General features: G+C 41.0%; 1 protein-coding gene across 3 annotated transcripts in view; it reads right to left on the bottom strand.

The window, feature by feature from the left end:
- HACE1 (HECT domain and ankyrin repeat containing E3 ubiquitin protein ligase 1) overlaps positions 1-18,202 on the bottom strand; it is a 92,438-nt gene that overhangs the window by 35,053 nt on the left and 39,183 nt on the right. For 2 of the 3 annotated variants that reach the window (XM_075923936.2, XM_075923939.2), the window contains exons 11-17: positions 17,817-18,063; positions 11,873-12,210; positions 9,069-9,137; positions 8,273-8,360; positions 4,351-4,462; positions 4,156-4,253; positions 3,899-3,986 (exon numbers count right to left, since the gene is read on the bottom strand). In XM_075923936.2, the coding sequence (XP_075780051.1) occupies positions 3,899-3,986; positions 4,156-4,253; positions 4,351-4,462; positions 8,273-8,360; positions 9,069-9,137; positions 11,873-12,210; positions 17,817-18,063 (1,040 nt within the window). The remainder of the gene's footprint in view (positions 1-3,898; positions 3,987-4,155; positions 4,254-4,350; positions 4,463-8,272; positions 8,361-9,068; positions 9,138-11,872; positions 12,211-17,816; positions 18,064-18,202) is intronic. The other variant, XM_075923937.2, reaches the window with a different exon arrangement.

Raw genomic sequence — 18,202 nt, forward strand, 5'->3', positions numbered from 1 at the left:
ATAATACACGATTGGAATGTTTGTATGGAAGGGTACAGCTTGCTCAGGAAGGATAGACAGGGAAAAAAGGGAAGAGGTGCTGCCTTATATATTAAAAATGAACACATTTGGAGTGAGGTGGAGATGGACATAGGAGACGGAAATGTTGAGAGTCTCTGGGTTAGGCTAAAAGGGGTTTAAAACAAGGGTGATGTCATGCTAGGAGTCTACTTCAGGCCACCTACCCAGCTGGAAGAAGTGGATGAGACTTTTTTTTTTTTTTAAACAACTAACAATATCATCCAAACCCCAAGATTTGGTGGTGATGGGGGATTTCAACTATCCAGATATATGCTGGGAAAATAACACAGCGGGGCACAGACTATCCAATAAATTCTTGGACTGCATCAGAGACAACTTTTTATTTCGGGAGTTTGAAAAAGCTACCGGAGGAGAGGGGGGGGACGGTTCTAGATTTGATCCTAACAAATAGGGAGGAATTGGTTGAGAATTTGAAAGTGGAAGGCATCTTGGGTGAAAGTGAACATGAAATCATAGAACACACAATTCTAAGGGAGGGTAGAAGGGAGAACAGCAAAATAAAGACAATGCATTTCGGGAAGGCGGATTTTGGTAAGCTCAGAAAGCTGATAGGTAAGGTCCAATGGGGATCAAGACTGAGGGGAAAAACAATTGAGGAGAGTTGGCACTTTTTCAAAGGGACATTGTTAAGGACCCAAAAGCAAGCTATTCTGCTGCATCGGAAAGATAGAAAATATGGCAAAAGACCGCCTTGGCTTAACTACAAGATCTTGAATGATCTAAAAATAAAAAAAGGAGTCCTATAAAAAATTGAAAGTAGGACAAATCAAAAAGGATGAATATAGGAAAACAACACAGGAATGCAGGGGTAAGTTTAGAAAGGCAAAGGTAAAAAATGAGCTCAAACTAGCTACAGGACTAGAAGGAAACAAGACAACTTTTTATAAATACATTAGAAGCAAGAGGAAGACCAAGGACAGGGTAGGCCCACTAGTCAGTGAGGAGGAAGAAACAGTAACAGGAAACTTGGAAATGGCAAAGATGCTTAATGACTTCTTTGTTCAGTCTTCACCGAGAAGTCTGAAGGAATGCCTAACATAATGAATGCTAGTGGGAAGAGGGTAGTTTTAGAAGGTAAAATAAAAAAAGAACAAGTTAAAAATCACCTAGAACAGTTAGATGCCTGCAAGTCACCAGGGCCTGGTGAAATGCATCCTAGAATACTCTATCAGCTCCGTGAGGAGGTATCTTTGGAAAAATCATGGGAGACAGGAGAGATTCCAGAGGACTGGAAAAGGGCTAATATAGTGCCCATCTATAAAAAGGGAAATAAGAACAACCCAGGAAACTACAGACCAGTTGGTTTAACTTCTGTGCCAGGGAAGATAATGGAGCAAGTAATTAAGGAAATCATCTGTAAACACTTGGAAGGTGGCAAGGTGATAGGGAACAGCCAGCATGGATTCGTAAAGAATACATCATGTCAAACCAATCTGATAGCTTTCTTTGATAGGATAACGAGTCTTGTGGATAAGGGAGAAGCGGTGGATGTGGTATATCTAGACTTTAGTAAGGCGTTTGATATGGTCTCGCATGATATTCTTAACAATAAACTAGACAAATACAACTTAGATGGGGCTACGATAAGGTGGGTGCATAACTGGCTGGAAAACTGTACTCAGAGAGTAGTTATTAATAGTTCACAATCCTGCTGGAAAGGTATAACAAGAGGGGTGCTGCAGGGGTCTGTTTTGGGACCGGCTCTCTTCAATATCTTCATCAACGATTTAGATATTGGCATAGAAAGTACGCTTATTAAGTTTGCAGATGATACCAAGCTGGGAGGGGTTGCCACTGTTCTGGAAGATAGAGTCGTAATTCAAAATGACCTGGACAAAAATGGAGAAATGGTCTGAGGTAAACAGGATGAAGTTTAATAAAGACAAATGCAAAGTGCTCCACTTAGGAAGGAACAATCAGTTTCACACATACAGAATGGGAAGCAACTGTCTAGGAAGGAATATAGTGAACATGATCTATGAAGGAAGGCTGAAGGAATTGGGTTTGTTTAGTTTAGAAAAGAAAAGACTGAGGGGGGACATGATAGCCATTTTCAGATATCTAAAAGGGTGTCATAAGGAGCAGGGAGAAAACTTCTTCATCTTGGCCTTTGAGGATAGAACAAGAAGCAATGGGCTTAAACTGCAGCAAGGGAGGTTTAGGTTGGACATTAGGAAAACTTTCCTAACTGTCAGGGTAGTCAAACACTGGAATAAATTGTCCAGGGAGGTTGTGGAATCTCCATCTGTGGAGATATTTAAGAGTAGGTTAGATAAATGTCTATCAGGGATGGTCTAGACAGTATTTGGTCCTGCCATGAGGGCAGGGGACTGGACTCTCGGGGTCCCTTCCAGTCCTAAGTATTCTATGATTGATGGGATATCCATCAACTATTTGATTTAGTCTATAAGGGCACCTCTGCCTTTGATCTGTAGCAAGAGCCCCACAGGGAACATGGGCCAGAGGGGGACTCTCCCACTGGCCCCAAACTCCCTGCGGCACCTCAGCCTTTAAAATGTACAAGAGCCTCAATGGGGTTCTTGTACACTTCAAAAGGGAATGCAGGACCAGCGGGGGACTGGCCCCACATTCCCTGTGGTGTTTGAGACTTTGAAATTTACAGGAGCCCCACTGGGACTCTGTACGTTTTAAAAGCAGAATTGCAGGAGCGGCGCAAGCAGAGACTACTTCAGTCCCCGCTCATACTGTTTCCGCTATGCCTTCATCTCTTCCTCCCCTCCGCCCCCGGAGAGACAGTGCTGGGGGAATAGGCTTTTAAGCCACCTCCCCCCAGCACCGGCTCCTGCTCCCCATCCCTTGCTGCCTCTGGGTATGTCTAGACTACATGGCTCCATCGACAGAACCATGTGAACTAGTTTACCCAGCATAGGCAAAGAAGCAGGGATTTCAATAATCCCCGCTTCATTAAACATGGCCTCCACACTGTGCTGACAATCAGCTGATCTGGCACAGTGCGGTAGTCTAGACACGGATCGGTCGGCTGGGGAAGCCTTTGACGACCGATTGATTCCTTATGCCTCATGAAACAAGGCTTGCAGAATTGGTCGGCAAAGGCTTCCCCATGTAGATTCTTTGCCTATGCCGGGTAAACTAGTTTACATGGCTCTGTCGACAGAGCCATATAGTCTAGACATACCCTCTGATGGGACCGCAAGAGGAGAGGAAGTGATTAGTCACATCACTAGTCAACTATCCAATAAACTTACGTATCTCGTATAGTGGAGTAGTCACTTACATCTCTATTCCCCACTGCTGAAGACAGTTTTGCAGCTAGATCTTTTGCAGAGGAGACAAGAATCCAGGCACAAGAGAGCAGTTCTGGGGAGACGAACTGCTATTTTTACTGTAGAAATCAGCTGTGCGACTGAGGTCAAGAAGTGATAAAAATCTCCCCAGGTCCTACCTGTACCAGCCCAGACATACAAGTAACTGTAAGGGGAAATACAGCACTCTCCTGCTTCTGCTGTGTGAGGTATGTCTTGCGATCAGGAGAAATAAAGGAAGATTAAACTGGGAACTCAAGAAGAGCCAAGATAAAATGTCTCTACCCATGCCAAAGAGCGAGCAATATTGGCGAGTCAGTCAGAAACACTTCAACCTACAAAAATTGCTTAGTTCTCAATTATAGTTAATGGATAGTGCACATTATTTCTTTATTAGGAAAAAATTTTCCATCCATTAAATCTTAACTGATAATGAACGAACATTATCAATCTCTTATCTGACCTTTTCTTTGGATTATTAAATTTTGCTTCAGCAAACATTCAGGTTAGAAGAACAAGATATACCAACATACCATCAGCTGACTGGGTGAACAATGCATAATCTGGATTAACTATCTCATTGGATAAGATATCAAACCATTCACGAACCACTCCTTGACCCTACATGTCAAAAGAATAAAGAGAGCATAAAAGAAATTTAATTTTACAAATGGTTTAACAAAATGAGTAACCAAAATGGAGTATTATTAACATTTCATGTAGATTCCAATTTTAGTTAGAATTAGTACAAATATTTTTATGTATATAAAGAAAAAATGCATATACCCACCATGCCTTCTTCACCATGGAAACGCACAGCAATCCCCTGCTTTAGTTTTGCACAATTTGCTTTAGACACAACTTCACAACTACTCCTAAAAATAGAATCTAAATACAAAACACTAATTAATTTTGTATCTTAAAAGAAAGAACCACAAAATATTATGCATTTTATATATGCACTCTTCTCCTTGCAAGATAATACCTCTATGTACCAACAGGATGTCATTTTCATTGACGGGTCTGTGCACCATATCAGAATCTGGTTGTCCAGAATGCAAATGTTCATAGAACCACTCACAGCGATCTTTGAAGGGCTACAAAACAAGTGAAACATGCCCAACATATTAGTCGATCATTTTCAAAACTGGTGGTCAAAGCATTGATAAAATCACTTTTAATATTAACTGCCACTGAAGGACTTCATTACAGAACAACAGACATTTCAACAAGATTTCACAAAGAGAATAAAAGTAAAATCAAGCACTAATCCTACTAAAAGAATACACATTTTTATAGCTTATTTCTGCATTTGGGAAAGACAACAATTAACAATTCATACGCTTATGTCCCTGGCACTCTGAACATTAAATTTGTAATTGAATACATTTGCAACCAATTAGTTCACTTTCAAATTCAATAATGAATTCTCATGAACTAGGTTTTTTTTGAAACTGTCCTTCACATTGTCTAGTTAGCATATACATATGCTTCCATCTTTATTCCTCATTTATCCTCCACGCTAATGAGGCTATAATCAATACTACCTGGCAATAATAAGTCTTCACTGAATAGGATGATGGAAGAGATCCTCTGTAAATAAGTAAACTAAGTATACTTATCTAAACCATCTACATGATTTGTTAGTCTTTAAAGTGCTACTAAACTATTTGTTGTTTTTAAAGTTTTTCCTGTTACAGACTAACTCGACTACCTCTGAACCTTTTAAACTAAGTATGTTTTTTAAGTGATTTACTATGAGATAAATTCAGTATGTCTGGTTTGGTTTTGACCCAAGTTAGGCCCTCATCATACAAGCACAACCATGTTTTTGAAACCAGTTCATCAAACATGAGACCCACTTCTGTGTTTGTCTCAGTACATCCTTTCCATTTCACAGCTACAGTTAAAATACAAAGTGTGCATGTGAACTTACTATGCTATCTGCATCAGTGTATTCTGGCAAATATGAACAGCTATCCCACACATCTCAGCAGGCACCAGAAAGCATAGAGAAAATGCCAGAAGCAGCATTGGAAGTTATATGCACAGGGAAGTAGGACTGGCCTCACCAATTACACCAGCAGGCTTAGACATCCTTTCCACACACAGCAGAAAAAGAATAAATGCAGAATGGATTACAGGAAGACAATCATATGGCAAACTAGGTTTCTGGAAGAATACCACACTGTTGGTTATCGAACGTGGCAGCTGAGTATGAACAAAGTTGTGGAGACAAATCATGTTTATGGCTAAGTGGTTACAAACTTATTCAAATGCAATAGCAAAGACAAGGCCTTAATCTGAAACTGCTCTAGTTTTCTGTTTCCTATAGCCAACCATTTAATAAGGGAAAAGTATCATGGACCCACCTCCACTCACAACACACAAACCCTGCATTGCTAGATTCTCAATGTTTTATTGTAGGGTCCATTAATCACTGATTTAGAAATTCAATATTTAAAACCTTATTCATCTGGTGTTTTATCTACCATTGCAGGTTTATCTTGGAACTAAAAAGCAGAAGCTATTGTAAGATAGAAACAAAAAACTAGTATAGCCCCCTTGATAAAAAAGTCATTGAGGTCAACAAAATGACAATAAAAGATATGATTTACAGTAATTAAAGTACTTTTGAGACCTCCAATTAAACAACAAAGACAACCTAAGGAAACAGAAACAGACAGGATTCCCTAGAAACCCATATAAAAGGACATCTTTTTCAGCAGATCTCACCAGGAATGTAGTTCCATCTTGTTTGACTTATGACATTAAAACAACTCTGAGCAATTGTTAGGGGATTCCGCTGAGACCGAGGTCTGAAAAAAGGATGTGCTCTCTCCTCTCTAATTATTTCTTAGCAGAAGTTTTAGTGGCTAGGATATGGGGGTTGGCTGAACAGAATATGGAATACAATTGAAAATCATCCAGGAACTCTCAATAGCATACCCCTCAAAACCTCTTCTGAAAAGTTAGTCATATTGTGATAGAAGTGGGTTGATAAAAATCTTTAATTTCTTAAAATAAACCTCTTGCTTTGTGAACTATGGAGGAGAGGGAAATCCTCTCCACACTAGGGATGTAAAGGCCTAGTCGACTATTCGATAAGCAAATGCTCTATCAGATAGAGACAGGAAGTGTGGGCACTTCAAAGAGGCAACACTGCTTATAGCCTGGGACCACACCTGGGGCTCCACATGGCACTGCTGCTTTAAAACGCCATGTGCACCCCAGACCCAGCTTGAGGTGTCCCCAGGCTGCACGTGGCATTTCAAAGCAGCAGCCCTATGTGGAGCCTGGGATCAGTTGAAGACTCCCCAGCTATCCTGGGCTCCATGAGGCACTGCCGCTTTGAAACACCATGGGGAGCCCAGCAACAGCAGCACACCCACTTTCTTGTCTTCCCTTCCTTCCCCATGCTCTGGGGAGGCTGTGTGTGTGGGTGCGGGTCCAGTGCTACCCAGAGATCCTCAACCCTGTCCTCTAGAGACACCAGCCAGCACCCTGCTCCTATACCCTATTTTCCACCCAGATTCTGCAACCCCATCCCTTTTCCCACTCACTGGCAACCCTGTTCCAAACACTGGATCCCTCATTTTTGGCCGCACCTCAGAGGATACAGGAGCCTACAAATTCCACTAACCCTGGAACTCAGAAGAGTTAATCTAACCTGAGGACTTGAACCTCAGTCCTACCTACCCCATCCCCTCTCCATGGGGCTGAAGTGCCAGGGGAGTGAAGTGCCTCAGTTGGGGCTACATCAGTGAGGCTTGGGGAGTTTTGAAGGGGTTGTGTTTTTGCATCTCACTTGGGTGGTCCCCGACTGATTTTTCTGAGGGTTAGTGGCCCGACACAAAACAGGTTCCCCGTCCCTCCCATAAATTAAGACAACACTGAAATGTTTTGTTACATAATAATTGTATTTTAAAAATGAAGCCTGGCCAACAAGCCTCCAACTGGAGTCAAGCCTCCATCTGGCTGCAGCACTCATAACACTCCTGCGCCCCCTCCACAGGCTCCAACCCTGAGCCTATCATACACCCCAAACCTCCTGCCCTGAGCCACTCACATCCCCAAACTCCTGTACCCCCCACATCCCCAGTCTTCTGCCACAACACTCTTCCACCATCCACACACTGCAAATCTGTGTCCTGAGACTATCATATTCCCAACACCCCCTGCCCTGAGCCCCTCATACACCTCAACCCAAACTTCTGCACCCTCACATCCATAAGCCTGGGACTTGCTCAGCACCCAAACCCTCCACCTGACCCCAACACTCTTCAGCCTGGAGCCTCCTCCCTGAACCAGCATCCCCTTCTCCACCTCCGCCTGCACCCAAATTCCCTCCCAGAGCTTGCACCTCTCACCCCTTCCCACACGCAAACCTCTCATTCCCACCCCAGAACCCGCACTTCCTGTCTCAACCCAGTAAGAGTGAGTAAGGGCAGGGGACAGCAAATGATGGAGAGGAGGGGAATGGAGTGGGTGAGGCTTCAATGAAGGGGTGGGGTCTTGGGGAAGGGATGGGGTAGATCTTGGCTTGCCCTGACATTTAAAAAGTGATCATGGGTGTAAAAGGTTGAAGACTATCTGCTAAAGAGAGCAAGGGAGTGTCCTGGCAACATATCTTACTGAAGTGTACAGCCTTAGTAGAGTTATAAGTTGAAGAGATAGATTAATTATTATACAGGTATGGGCCCCACAGCTGGTCAAAGTTGTCTCAAATGTAATTCAGTTATTTTTAAGTTAAAAAAAGTTCACCCTACCAAATATTACAACCTATTTGCTTAAGCTCAAATACCCAAGGCAGTTAACCTTCACTCTTTAGAGCCATACAGTATCTCATAAGTGTTCAAATGAAAGTGTTATAGTAAAGATGAAAATAAACTATGCTTAACATTTACCTGTGCTTTTATGATGTGCATGAATCTGGACATCAGTTCAGGGCACTCAAGAAGAAAATGAAAGTGGTCAAAAATTATTTTGGGGTTTCTGAAAGAAATATGTTTTAGATTGGAAGTTTACTATTTGCAAATGCACAGATTTAATCAAAGTCTTACAACAGAACTGACCATACCTAAAAAAGAATTTATAAGAGCTAACAAAAAATATGTATTGCAGCATATTTTCAAGAAACACTGCCACTGCATAAAGTGAATTTTTTGGATTCACTTTGTGAGAGGCTTGCATTACCTCATCCCTTGCCAATGTAGGTAAAAGAGACTGTCTAGAGAGGACATGGTGGTTGACTGCACAATCCTCAGAGGAACCTTGGGTGCAGCCAAGCATAAAGAGAAGACAAACTAGGTTGCAAGTTTCATTCAGCATTCCTTTTGGAGGGGTAAGTTTTGACCTGTCAGGTGTACTGTGTTTAGAATAGGGTAGGAAATAGCACCTACTCACAAACCAATAGTTCTAGTTACTTCCTAACAAGTTTTGGGATATGAAATAGAGAATGATTGTTTACATACTCATTTATTTAAGTCTCATTTCTGAAATTGTATGTGTACATATTACACCAATGCACAGGAGTACTTCCACAGAGTCCAGCAGGCCTACTCATGTGCATAAAGTTAGAGGTATCTGGAATACATGCTGAATCAGGACCGTACACACAGCAACATACACCTCTGAACCACAATTAAATATGAAAGTGTAACATTTTAATCAAATAAAAATATTAAAATTCTGAAGGCTTACCGGTTAACAAAGCACTTAAGAACATTGTCATGTTTGCAGACAAATTCTATAAAACGAGGTGATGTCATCCTGTAAAAACACACAAAATGTACTCCATTGTAAATTATGCATTCAAAAATCTAAAACTGTACAACAAACCTTAAAATTACAAGTAAAAAAAGGTCTATGTAATCCCTCTATCATATTGCAGCACAGGATTTTTCAGGTATACAATTAACTAGATACAAGATTAAAAAACACTACTGAAAATGCAATGTAAAGCAATCAAGGCAGCAAGTAGTATCAAAACCTGGCCATGCAGCCTGTCTGGTAACTGCTTTCCTGGATGTATGGTTTATGGTGCAGCCCAACTGCATGATCACATTTCTTCCTGCAGGACTTTTGCTTCTTTCACTAAGCAGATGGGAATGTATGCACTACATAATACTAGGAATATATTAGTGTAGTCGATTAACCAATTAACTGGTAAGCAAAAGCTTATAGCATTAACCTATGACTACATACATTTCCTCCCCTCCCCACTAGTAAATTTTTAGCAGGCTGGCCAGCAGCCTGACTCAGTGCTGGCTTGCAAGAGGTACAGGACCTAGCCCTCCGTGGCTCTGCATTTAAAGTGTAGCAGGAGCCAGGTGGACAGGCAGCCTGTCTCAGTTCCGGCTCATACTGGATCCGGGAACTCAGACTGCCCCTAAACGGGCTGCTGCCACCTCGCGTTGCTGCCCCCTTATCAGAGACAGAAGCATTGGGTGACAGGTAGCCAGTCCACAAAGGGTAACTGGCTTTTAAACAGGCTCCCCTCGTGGACCAGCTCCCATCTGGCACCCCTCGCTGCCACCTCAGAAACAGAGACAGAAGCAGGAAGTTGGGGCCCAAGTGCATTGGCTGTCGCCCCTGAGGACTGTAAAATAGTCGACTAACTGGTAAGAATTCATTAGATTGCTTGACTATTATATTAATCGATATTTAACATCCCTATATAATACAATTTATCATGTACCTTTCTATACATGTTGAACCACCACGGGACACACTGGTCCAGCAACATCTGTGGACCTGCCAGACTATGGATGTTGCTGGATTATAGATCCCCAATGGCAGAGGTTGCCAAGACTAGTGGGGTAAATAGGGCCACTGGAGCTCCAAGAGCAGCAAAGCTAGCAGGACCATGGGAGCTTGCAAGGTGATGGAGCCCAACAGGGCTACCGCCACCATGTGGCTGAGAAGAAGAGCCCATTGGGAAGGCTGGCAACCTCCACAGGCTTCCCCTGGTCTGAGACAGGTCAGGTCATGAGGGTACAATAGTACTGTAATATTAAGTACCACCTAATATCTTGATTTTAATATTTAAATATACAGATGATGTTAACATTGTGCTATGTTTTCTGGGAAGCTTTTAACTCTTTTACCTAGATCTCAAAAGGTATTAACATCTGAAGGTAAATAAAACATTTAATACAAAAACGAGTATCAAGAGTTTGTCAATACATACATCACTGCAGCTGCACCACTGCTCTGCATCACCAAGAGGCGATAGCTATGCTGATGGGAGAAGCCCTCCCGATAATATAGCATTCTCTACCTTGCATGTTAGTTCAGCATAACCGCATCATTCAAATACATGAATTTTTCAATTAAGGAGCAATGTAATTATGATGAAAGTCTGTAGTATAGACTGACCAAAGACATTAATATGATCATAATTTATTTTCCAAAACATACTCAATCTTTAGAAAGAGTGGGAGACTATAAAAGTTTGATTCTTTATTCAACAAACAAAGGATTTGTTGCCCAACATGTCAGAAAATCTGATCAGCCATCAATTAATTTTGCTCTGCTGGGGATATTCTCTGGATTAAAATCTAATCTTTTATAGTTAGACTAGAAGTTTTTTTATTACTCCTACTGGTGAAGTATATTTAGGAAAGCAACATAATTTTATTTGAAATTTGAGTTTGTGAAATAAGCATTGCCTGGAATATACAATCAAATTATCTAGCCTTAGAAAAACAGAGAGCAGCAGTAGAAGCTCTTACTAAGGAGCAACCTCTGCCTGTGGAGCACCCAAGGTCTGCTGCAGATAGCTGTGCTCTCCCCTCCATGTTACCAGTGAACCAGATATCCAGTTAATGTTTCACATCCCTAACTCTTACACTATCCCTCCAAAACAGTGTTCTGCTTCTAGGGCAAGAAGCATATTCTCAAGCCAAGTTCAATCCTTTATGCCCAATTAACAAGAAGAGTTCAATTATGATGGAGACACTTTTCTACTAACTAGGTGTTGAACTGAGACAACCAATCAATTCATATGGGCCATTAGAACAGATGTTTTATGGTAATAAATTTTTGGGGTCTGCTAACCTGGGACTGAATTCATAATGGGTGAGAGGAATTCTGCTCTGGTGCTTATTTTTGAATAAAATGACAATTTTTGCATGGGGGGAGGTTAACATGAAAATGATGTGAAACCCAATTTTCACATGTGGAATATAAAGGGGAAGTAATCAATTGCAGGAGATCATGTCTATCCACAAATATCATATGTAATAAGAACAAAAGAAGGCAAAAACTACTCAAGATACTCAAGGTGAGCAGAGTTGGATTGAGGGTTTTTATGAGGCAGCAGCATTAAGGAAGATATGCTGCGTTTTTTAGAAGTGTGGGGAAAATATTTTATTATTTGAACAAATAAAAGAAGCATTCAGCAATCTCTGATTGCTGATAACTAACACCATTCATATTTACACAAGAAAGCACAGAGTAATTTTAAAAAGTAAATTTTAGATAGCGAGCACAATCCTCCTTACCCCTGAGGCATCTGACAGGAGCAGCACATATAAAACGCTTGAATGACAGCACTCAGCCTGTTTGCTGTCACTGAGATAACATCCTGGCAATCCGCACAAGCTTCCTGCTTCTTGGCAACATCATATGCTTTAGAATCTCCTGTGTCAGTAGGCAGCTTTTCTCTCCTCTCAGTTCCTGCAGCATTAAAGGCAGGCTTAAGAGTAGCATCCTGCTGGTTTGGCCCTTTCTGCTTTAGTAAAATAGAAGTAATGTTGGCAGAGTCCTTTTTGTTTTTCATCAATTCTGTAGCTATTAGAACTAGCCATTCATCTAATGAGTGCCAGAGTAATTCCAGGGGCTGCAATGCACAAGGAAATGACAAAAATGTATTTGGACATATTTTTTAATATTAAAAATAAAATCATGGCATAGATAACGACAAATATAGCATGAGTTCCATGCAAATGAAGAAGCTACTAAATTAAATTCTAATAAAGCTCATCTCATAAATGGAGTCAAGTATTTTGTCCATGCAAAATCTTTTTATGTATCCATTCGAAAATCTAAAAAGATCATAAACAATTGACAAAAAAGAAGAGAAAAATCAAGTACCTATAATGAAGCAATATACAGTGAAAGCTTTGTTATTGGGCACTCAACCAGAAAACTGTGTTAACCGGCATTGCCCCCAGCCACAATACTGTCACATCTTCAGGTGCACAAGCCTGGTTTACCATGATTGGCTTAACAATTTTTTATTTAAGACATACTAATCATCTTTAACTCAAAATAGAAATGTGAGACCAACTGCCTCACACTACAAAACTACCAATATTAAAAATTTGAGTTTTACTCTGGCTGTCCATTGGTTCTTCCTAAGTTGATGATACCCTCAGAAAACTGGAATTTTTAGATAATCAAATGCCCTAATCCACGAGCATGACAGATATCCCAGGTTTTACTGTACAGCCAACTTGTGTTTTATGTCAGCTTAAACTTATAGCTCTCTCACACATGTTGGTCTAGCAGTTGCTATGTACAACACTACTGACCAGAGATATCATTATCCTAACTACTAGGCTCAGGCAATGAGACAGAGATGAAATTTAAGTACTAACAGTCCAGAGTGTACTATTCAAAATACTCAAAGTTTAAACAAGTGTGTTCTTTTTTTAATACCTAGATCAAGCAAGCTGCTCCAATCAGGTGGATCCCTGTACAATTACAGAGCCCCATTTAAGTCAATAGGGGTCTATGGAAACACTCTGGGTGCAACCCAGTTTGCCAGAGCAGGAACAAAAATAAATATTTTTATAGGTAGTTCTGCTAGTATCATGAATGTCTCAGAGTTCAAATTGTCAATATTAATGTTATTGACTAGAAAAAGTTTGTAAAAATTATGCAAGTTTCTCCACTGCCCTTTAAAAAAAATCTCAGTCACTATTCTGCAAAAACATCCTGAGAGCAGGGATTTTCTTCCAGGACAAGATATTTAGAATCTATTTAATTTCAAACTACAGTTCATTAGAGGTAATAACTGAAGAGTACGGATTAAAAAATGCAGCTATTATACACACACACACACACACACACACACACACACTCACTCACTCACTCACACCCACCATCTGTTCCTTCCTCATCTTAAGATTATTATTACTACAGAGGTAGAGTCGAACCCCATTCATCTGGTCTAACTGGAAGTAGGCCAGATCAGATAATCAAAATTCTGGAGAAACCAGATACTGTAATGGGAAAATGCAATGCTGCACCTCCACCTAGTGGCCACTGGAGAGATTGTCCACTTCTGACCCTAGAGTCCTAGGTGTCTGGTAGATGCAGAGAGCTTGTTAAGGGAGGGTCAAATAAACATGAGAAGTGGGATCTGAATTTTTCTCCTTATATCTTCAGTGCTCTGTTCCTGCCACTTACTGATGTCTGTTTTCTTTGCACTCATGCTGACCAAAAGGTAACTAGAAGACACTCCTTGGGAGTCATTTCAAACTGAGTTAATCAACAAAAGTGTCATCATTACTTCATTTACGTCTCATGAGATCAGAAGGTTGTCTTCCACTGAGGCTGTATGACTGACTTTGCCATAAACAATGTAAGACTTAAATATTCACATTAAAAAAAGATTTCCTTAAAAAAAAATCAGATTAAAAGTATTTGTATGTGTAACATACTCAGGAAGACAGAACTAGTTAGGCGGCATTTCCTGGATTAGCCATGCATACATGCTTATCCTGTCAGACACCCTACCTGACTACTAAGAACACCTGTTTTTAATTCTCAGCTCCATTATGCCTCTTACATTTATTTACATTAGGCGTTCTACACTAGGTGCCCTTCAAGTATTTCCTGGAGGCTTAACCCCAAATTCATTCAGGTTGTATTCAGAGTTGTCTAGAGAGTTTAACTTCCAGATTTCCTGTTTCAACACTGACTTACCCACCATCCCTTTCCCCATCCCCAAACTCTTTCAAAGCAGACCCCTACATTTTATGACAGCATTAAAATGACCATGCCTAAGCAGGTTGACTTGGTTGAAGTTGTCACCAAGAAACCAATTAATTTGCTTTTAAAAAATATAGCTCTTAATTTTATAATGGTAAGAATGAAATCAATCCTACTCTATGTCCAACATGAATCAGGAAAGACGTTAGGATACAGGAGGGGGATCTAGGCTTGGGCAGGAGATTGGGTGCAGGGTGGGGGCTTATGGGCTCCCACTACAGACACAGGCTCTGGAGTGGGGATAAAGTGTTTGGGGCAAAAAGGGGCTCCAGCCTGGAGCCAAGGGGTTTGTAGTACAGAAGGAGGTGCAAACTCGGGGAGGGAGTTTGGGTACAGGAGGGGACTCGGGGCTGGGGGTTAGGGCATAGGAAGGACTTTGAGGTGCTTGATCCAGGCAGCACTCACCTTGGGCTGCTCCCTGCAAGCAGCAACAACATATCCCTGCTGTTCCTATGCAGAAGCATGGCCAGGCAGTTTTGTGCACTGCCTTTCCCTACCAGTGCATCCCTACAGCTCCCATTGGCCATGGTTCCCAGCCAAGGGGAGCTGAAGATCCAGCAGAGCAAACTGAGCCCCCATGGCCATTCCTTCTACTTCCAGGGAACACACAAAACCAGATAGGAAGCCTGCCAGCCCCTACTGAACTATTAACTGACTTTCAATGAAGATCAGAAATGGCAGTTTATAGAGCTTTCCAGCTGATACAGGGTCAAATAACACAGCTGTCACTGTACTGATTTATATTTAGACTTGTGGCAGTAACTTTTGCTACCCACTGTAGCTACTTCAAAAGCTTGTATTTGACATGTATCAATCAATTTGGGCTCCACTGAAGTTAACAGTTTTGTCAGACTTCTGTAGGTCCAGAATGTCACTCAAAGTTTATAGATATTTTAAAATGTATTTAATCTGTATATAGTTGTGACGTAGTAGGGGTACCTGCTGGGCTGTGGTGACCTCTGCTGTCTGGAGCAAGACCCAGCAGGGAAAACCTTATTATGCAAAGGTGACTCCATACTGGTTAAACCAGCCAACCCCCGATGGGGAGAAACAAAGGGAGGTGGAATGCTGCCTGGATGGGGGCAGGGCTTGGAGAAGGGGAGTTAGTTCCTGGCTGGAAAGCAGGGGAGAAGGAACTGGGGAGGGGGCTGGGATTCCCCTATCTCAAGGGGGGCACGGAGGCCTCTTAGCCCCCAGTTCCTGTAACTAGATTACATCTGTGCTGTATCGTGGAGAAGCAATAAACCACCTGTATTCTACTGGCTGGTGAAGTCTGTTCGTGCCATTCCGGGGCTGCAGGAGACTGGGGAACCCCAAGGCACCGTCACAATAGTGTAATACAATTCATAGGACTGATTAATTTAAATTGATTTAAGACCCAAAATACCCAGACAAAAAAATTAGAAGCCAAGGAAGGATCCTTTCTTCAAATGTTAAAGTTTCTGAACACAGACAAATTTCACTAAAAAGCAAACAACACAAACTGAGACCCATCATGCAATTCTCACCATGTTAGTATAGTACAGATTGGACCTCTCTGGTCTGGCACCCAACACGTGACCAGTCCCAGATAAGGGATTTTGCCAGACCAAGAGCGGTCACATGTAGCTCAAACAATTGGCCTCCCAGCTGCTCTGCTGGTCTTCCCCTATTCTCCACTAAGCCAGGCAGCCCTGCATCAGCCCCATGCCCGGCAAGCCCAGTTGTGGTGAGACTGACCACCAGCCCTCCACCAGGACTCTGTGGTCCTAGAATATCTGTAATCCTTCCAGACCATGGATGTTGCTGGACCAGAGCATTCTGGTTTACTGAGGTTCAACCTGTATATAATTAAAATATACTAAGTTCATGTATTTGGAAACATACATTTGCTTTACAACATAAAAAAGCTATTCACAGCATATTTTGAGAAAGCAATATGATCATAGTAATAACAAACCTTCCTCAGAACGCACCACCATTAAATCTTTGCTGACATAAAGGGGGGGGGGGGGAGCACAGTCTGAGTAAAGTTTAGAGATGTTCAGCTACACATCAAGTTATTTAACTGTAATATTTCAGTTTTAGGAAAAAGCTTGAGTTAAATGAGCAATATTTCTTTGACAATTGATTTCACATTTCCCAGCAGAGTCCACTGAGAAAAAGGACTAATTCTTCATGGTAAAATAGTCTGAAACAGCGATTTTATAATTATACATTTTGTCCCCTCCTTCCAGTAGGTGACACTGTTCAACAAAATGAAAAATTACAACATTCAAATTCAAATACTCTATTGTGTATTGAGAGATGAATATATCGGTGGAATCAGACATGGCTCAGTGCTAACACAGGTTTCATATATGAAGAAAATGTACCAATTCATGTGTAATTACAGTGTTTTGAAAAGAAGGAATTTAGTGGAATTTAAACAGAGTGCTTTACAAAATAGCAAGTTACTACTTTAGGAAATTATGTATACACACATGACAAAAAAAACTCCCATACATTCAGAGATGAAATGTCTCATTAACTAGGGATGTTAAAATATGCTTATTTTGGTAAATGTGTACATGTGGGGAAACAGGCAGGAACCAGTGCTCATAAGGAGCCGGATTTTAAGCCAGGTCCTCCGTGCTGCTTCCTCTGATACAGAGGCAACAGCGCAGGGAGAGTTAAGGGGGAGTATAGGCAGCTCAGTTGGAGCCAGTACGTGCTGCATCAGAAGCAGTAGCGCAAGGGGGAAGGTTGCTCTGCAACAGCTGGGCTCACAGGAAGCAACAGCTGGGCTCACAGGGAGCACCATCTCCTTCCTGCTCCCCCAGCTCCAGAATACTGCCCCTGTCTCCGGGGGAGGGAGACCACGCATATAACCTCATGGTTACACACAAGGGTTAACGAATGAGCTCAGGCCCATCGGTTAACCATGTACACAGGTATACATTCACATCCTATCATTGGTCAGAGCTTTGTGCAGATGTTTCTAGATAGTAGAAACCTAATCAGCTTTAATAGTATTCAATAATAAAGTTATTGATTTAAAGTTCTTAAACAAGATTACCTCAGAAAGACTTGGTGATGAAAGCAAAAAAAATAGAGAGATTGTAAACTAAACTAATTTAACCCATTTTGAAAAGTCAGATAAAAGGAAAAGTGGCAAAAACTAATTATTATATTTTGGATTTACATTAATTCAATTTCATATTTCTTAATGTTATAATATTGAGATTACAAGCTACACTAGAAAATCTAAAAACTTACGGAAAACTAAGCTGAACCAAAATAAACACAGATTGATAATTAAAACATACATTTATATAGGACATGAGATTAAAAGTAGGAGAAATTAAATCAAAGAAAACGAAAAGGTAAGATTTAGGTCAGTTAAAAAAATATGTAAAAAATTGATTAACCAAAAAGTAAAGAGGTAGGCCTAACTTAAACACAGATATGGGTATCATCCAAACTTACTTCCTGTTCATGTGATGTCTGATTAATGAATGCATGCTTTGTGAAATTCATCTCTTTAACGTCTATCTTCCTAACAACGTCATATACTTTTCTGACCTTGAACACCTGACTTCTTGGGGTTTTATTTCCATTGTAGCCCATGTCATTTCCATTACTGGGAGAGGATGGGCCAATGCGAAAGACATGACAAAATATCCTCACGATCCTTAAGAGACTCTTCATTTGAGCTTCATAGTTACTTGACAAGCTGGGGGGAAAAAATTGATGTTTAAGTATTTTTCTGAAATTAAATGATTCAGTATATAAAGGAGTACACAGTCGAATGTTTGGGGATTTAAAGTTCTTCAACGCAGATGGCTAACAAATGATGGATCTTTTCCCAGACC

Source organism: Pelodiscus sinensis, chromosome 3 (assembly GCF_052426305.1).
Source record: "Pelodiscus sinensis isolate ZL-2025 chromosome 3, ASM5242630v1, whole genome shotgun sequence".
Lineage (NCBI taxonomy): Eukaryota > Metazoa > Chordata > Testudines > Trionychidae > Pelodiscus > Pelodiscus sinensis.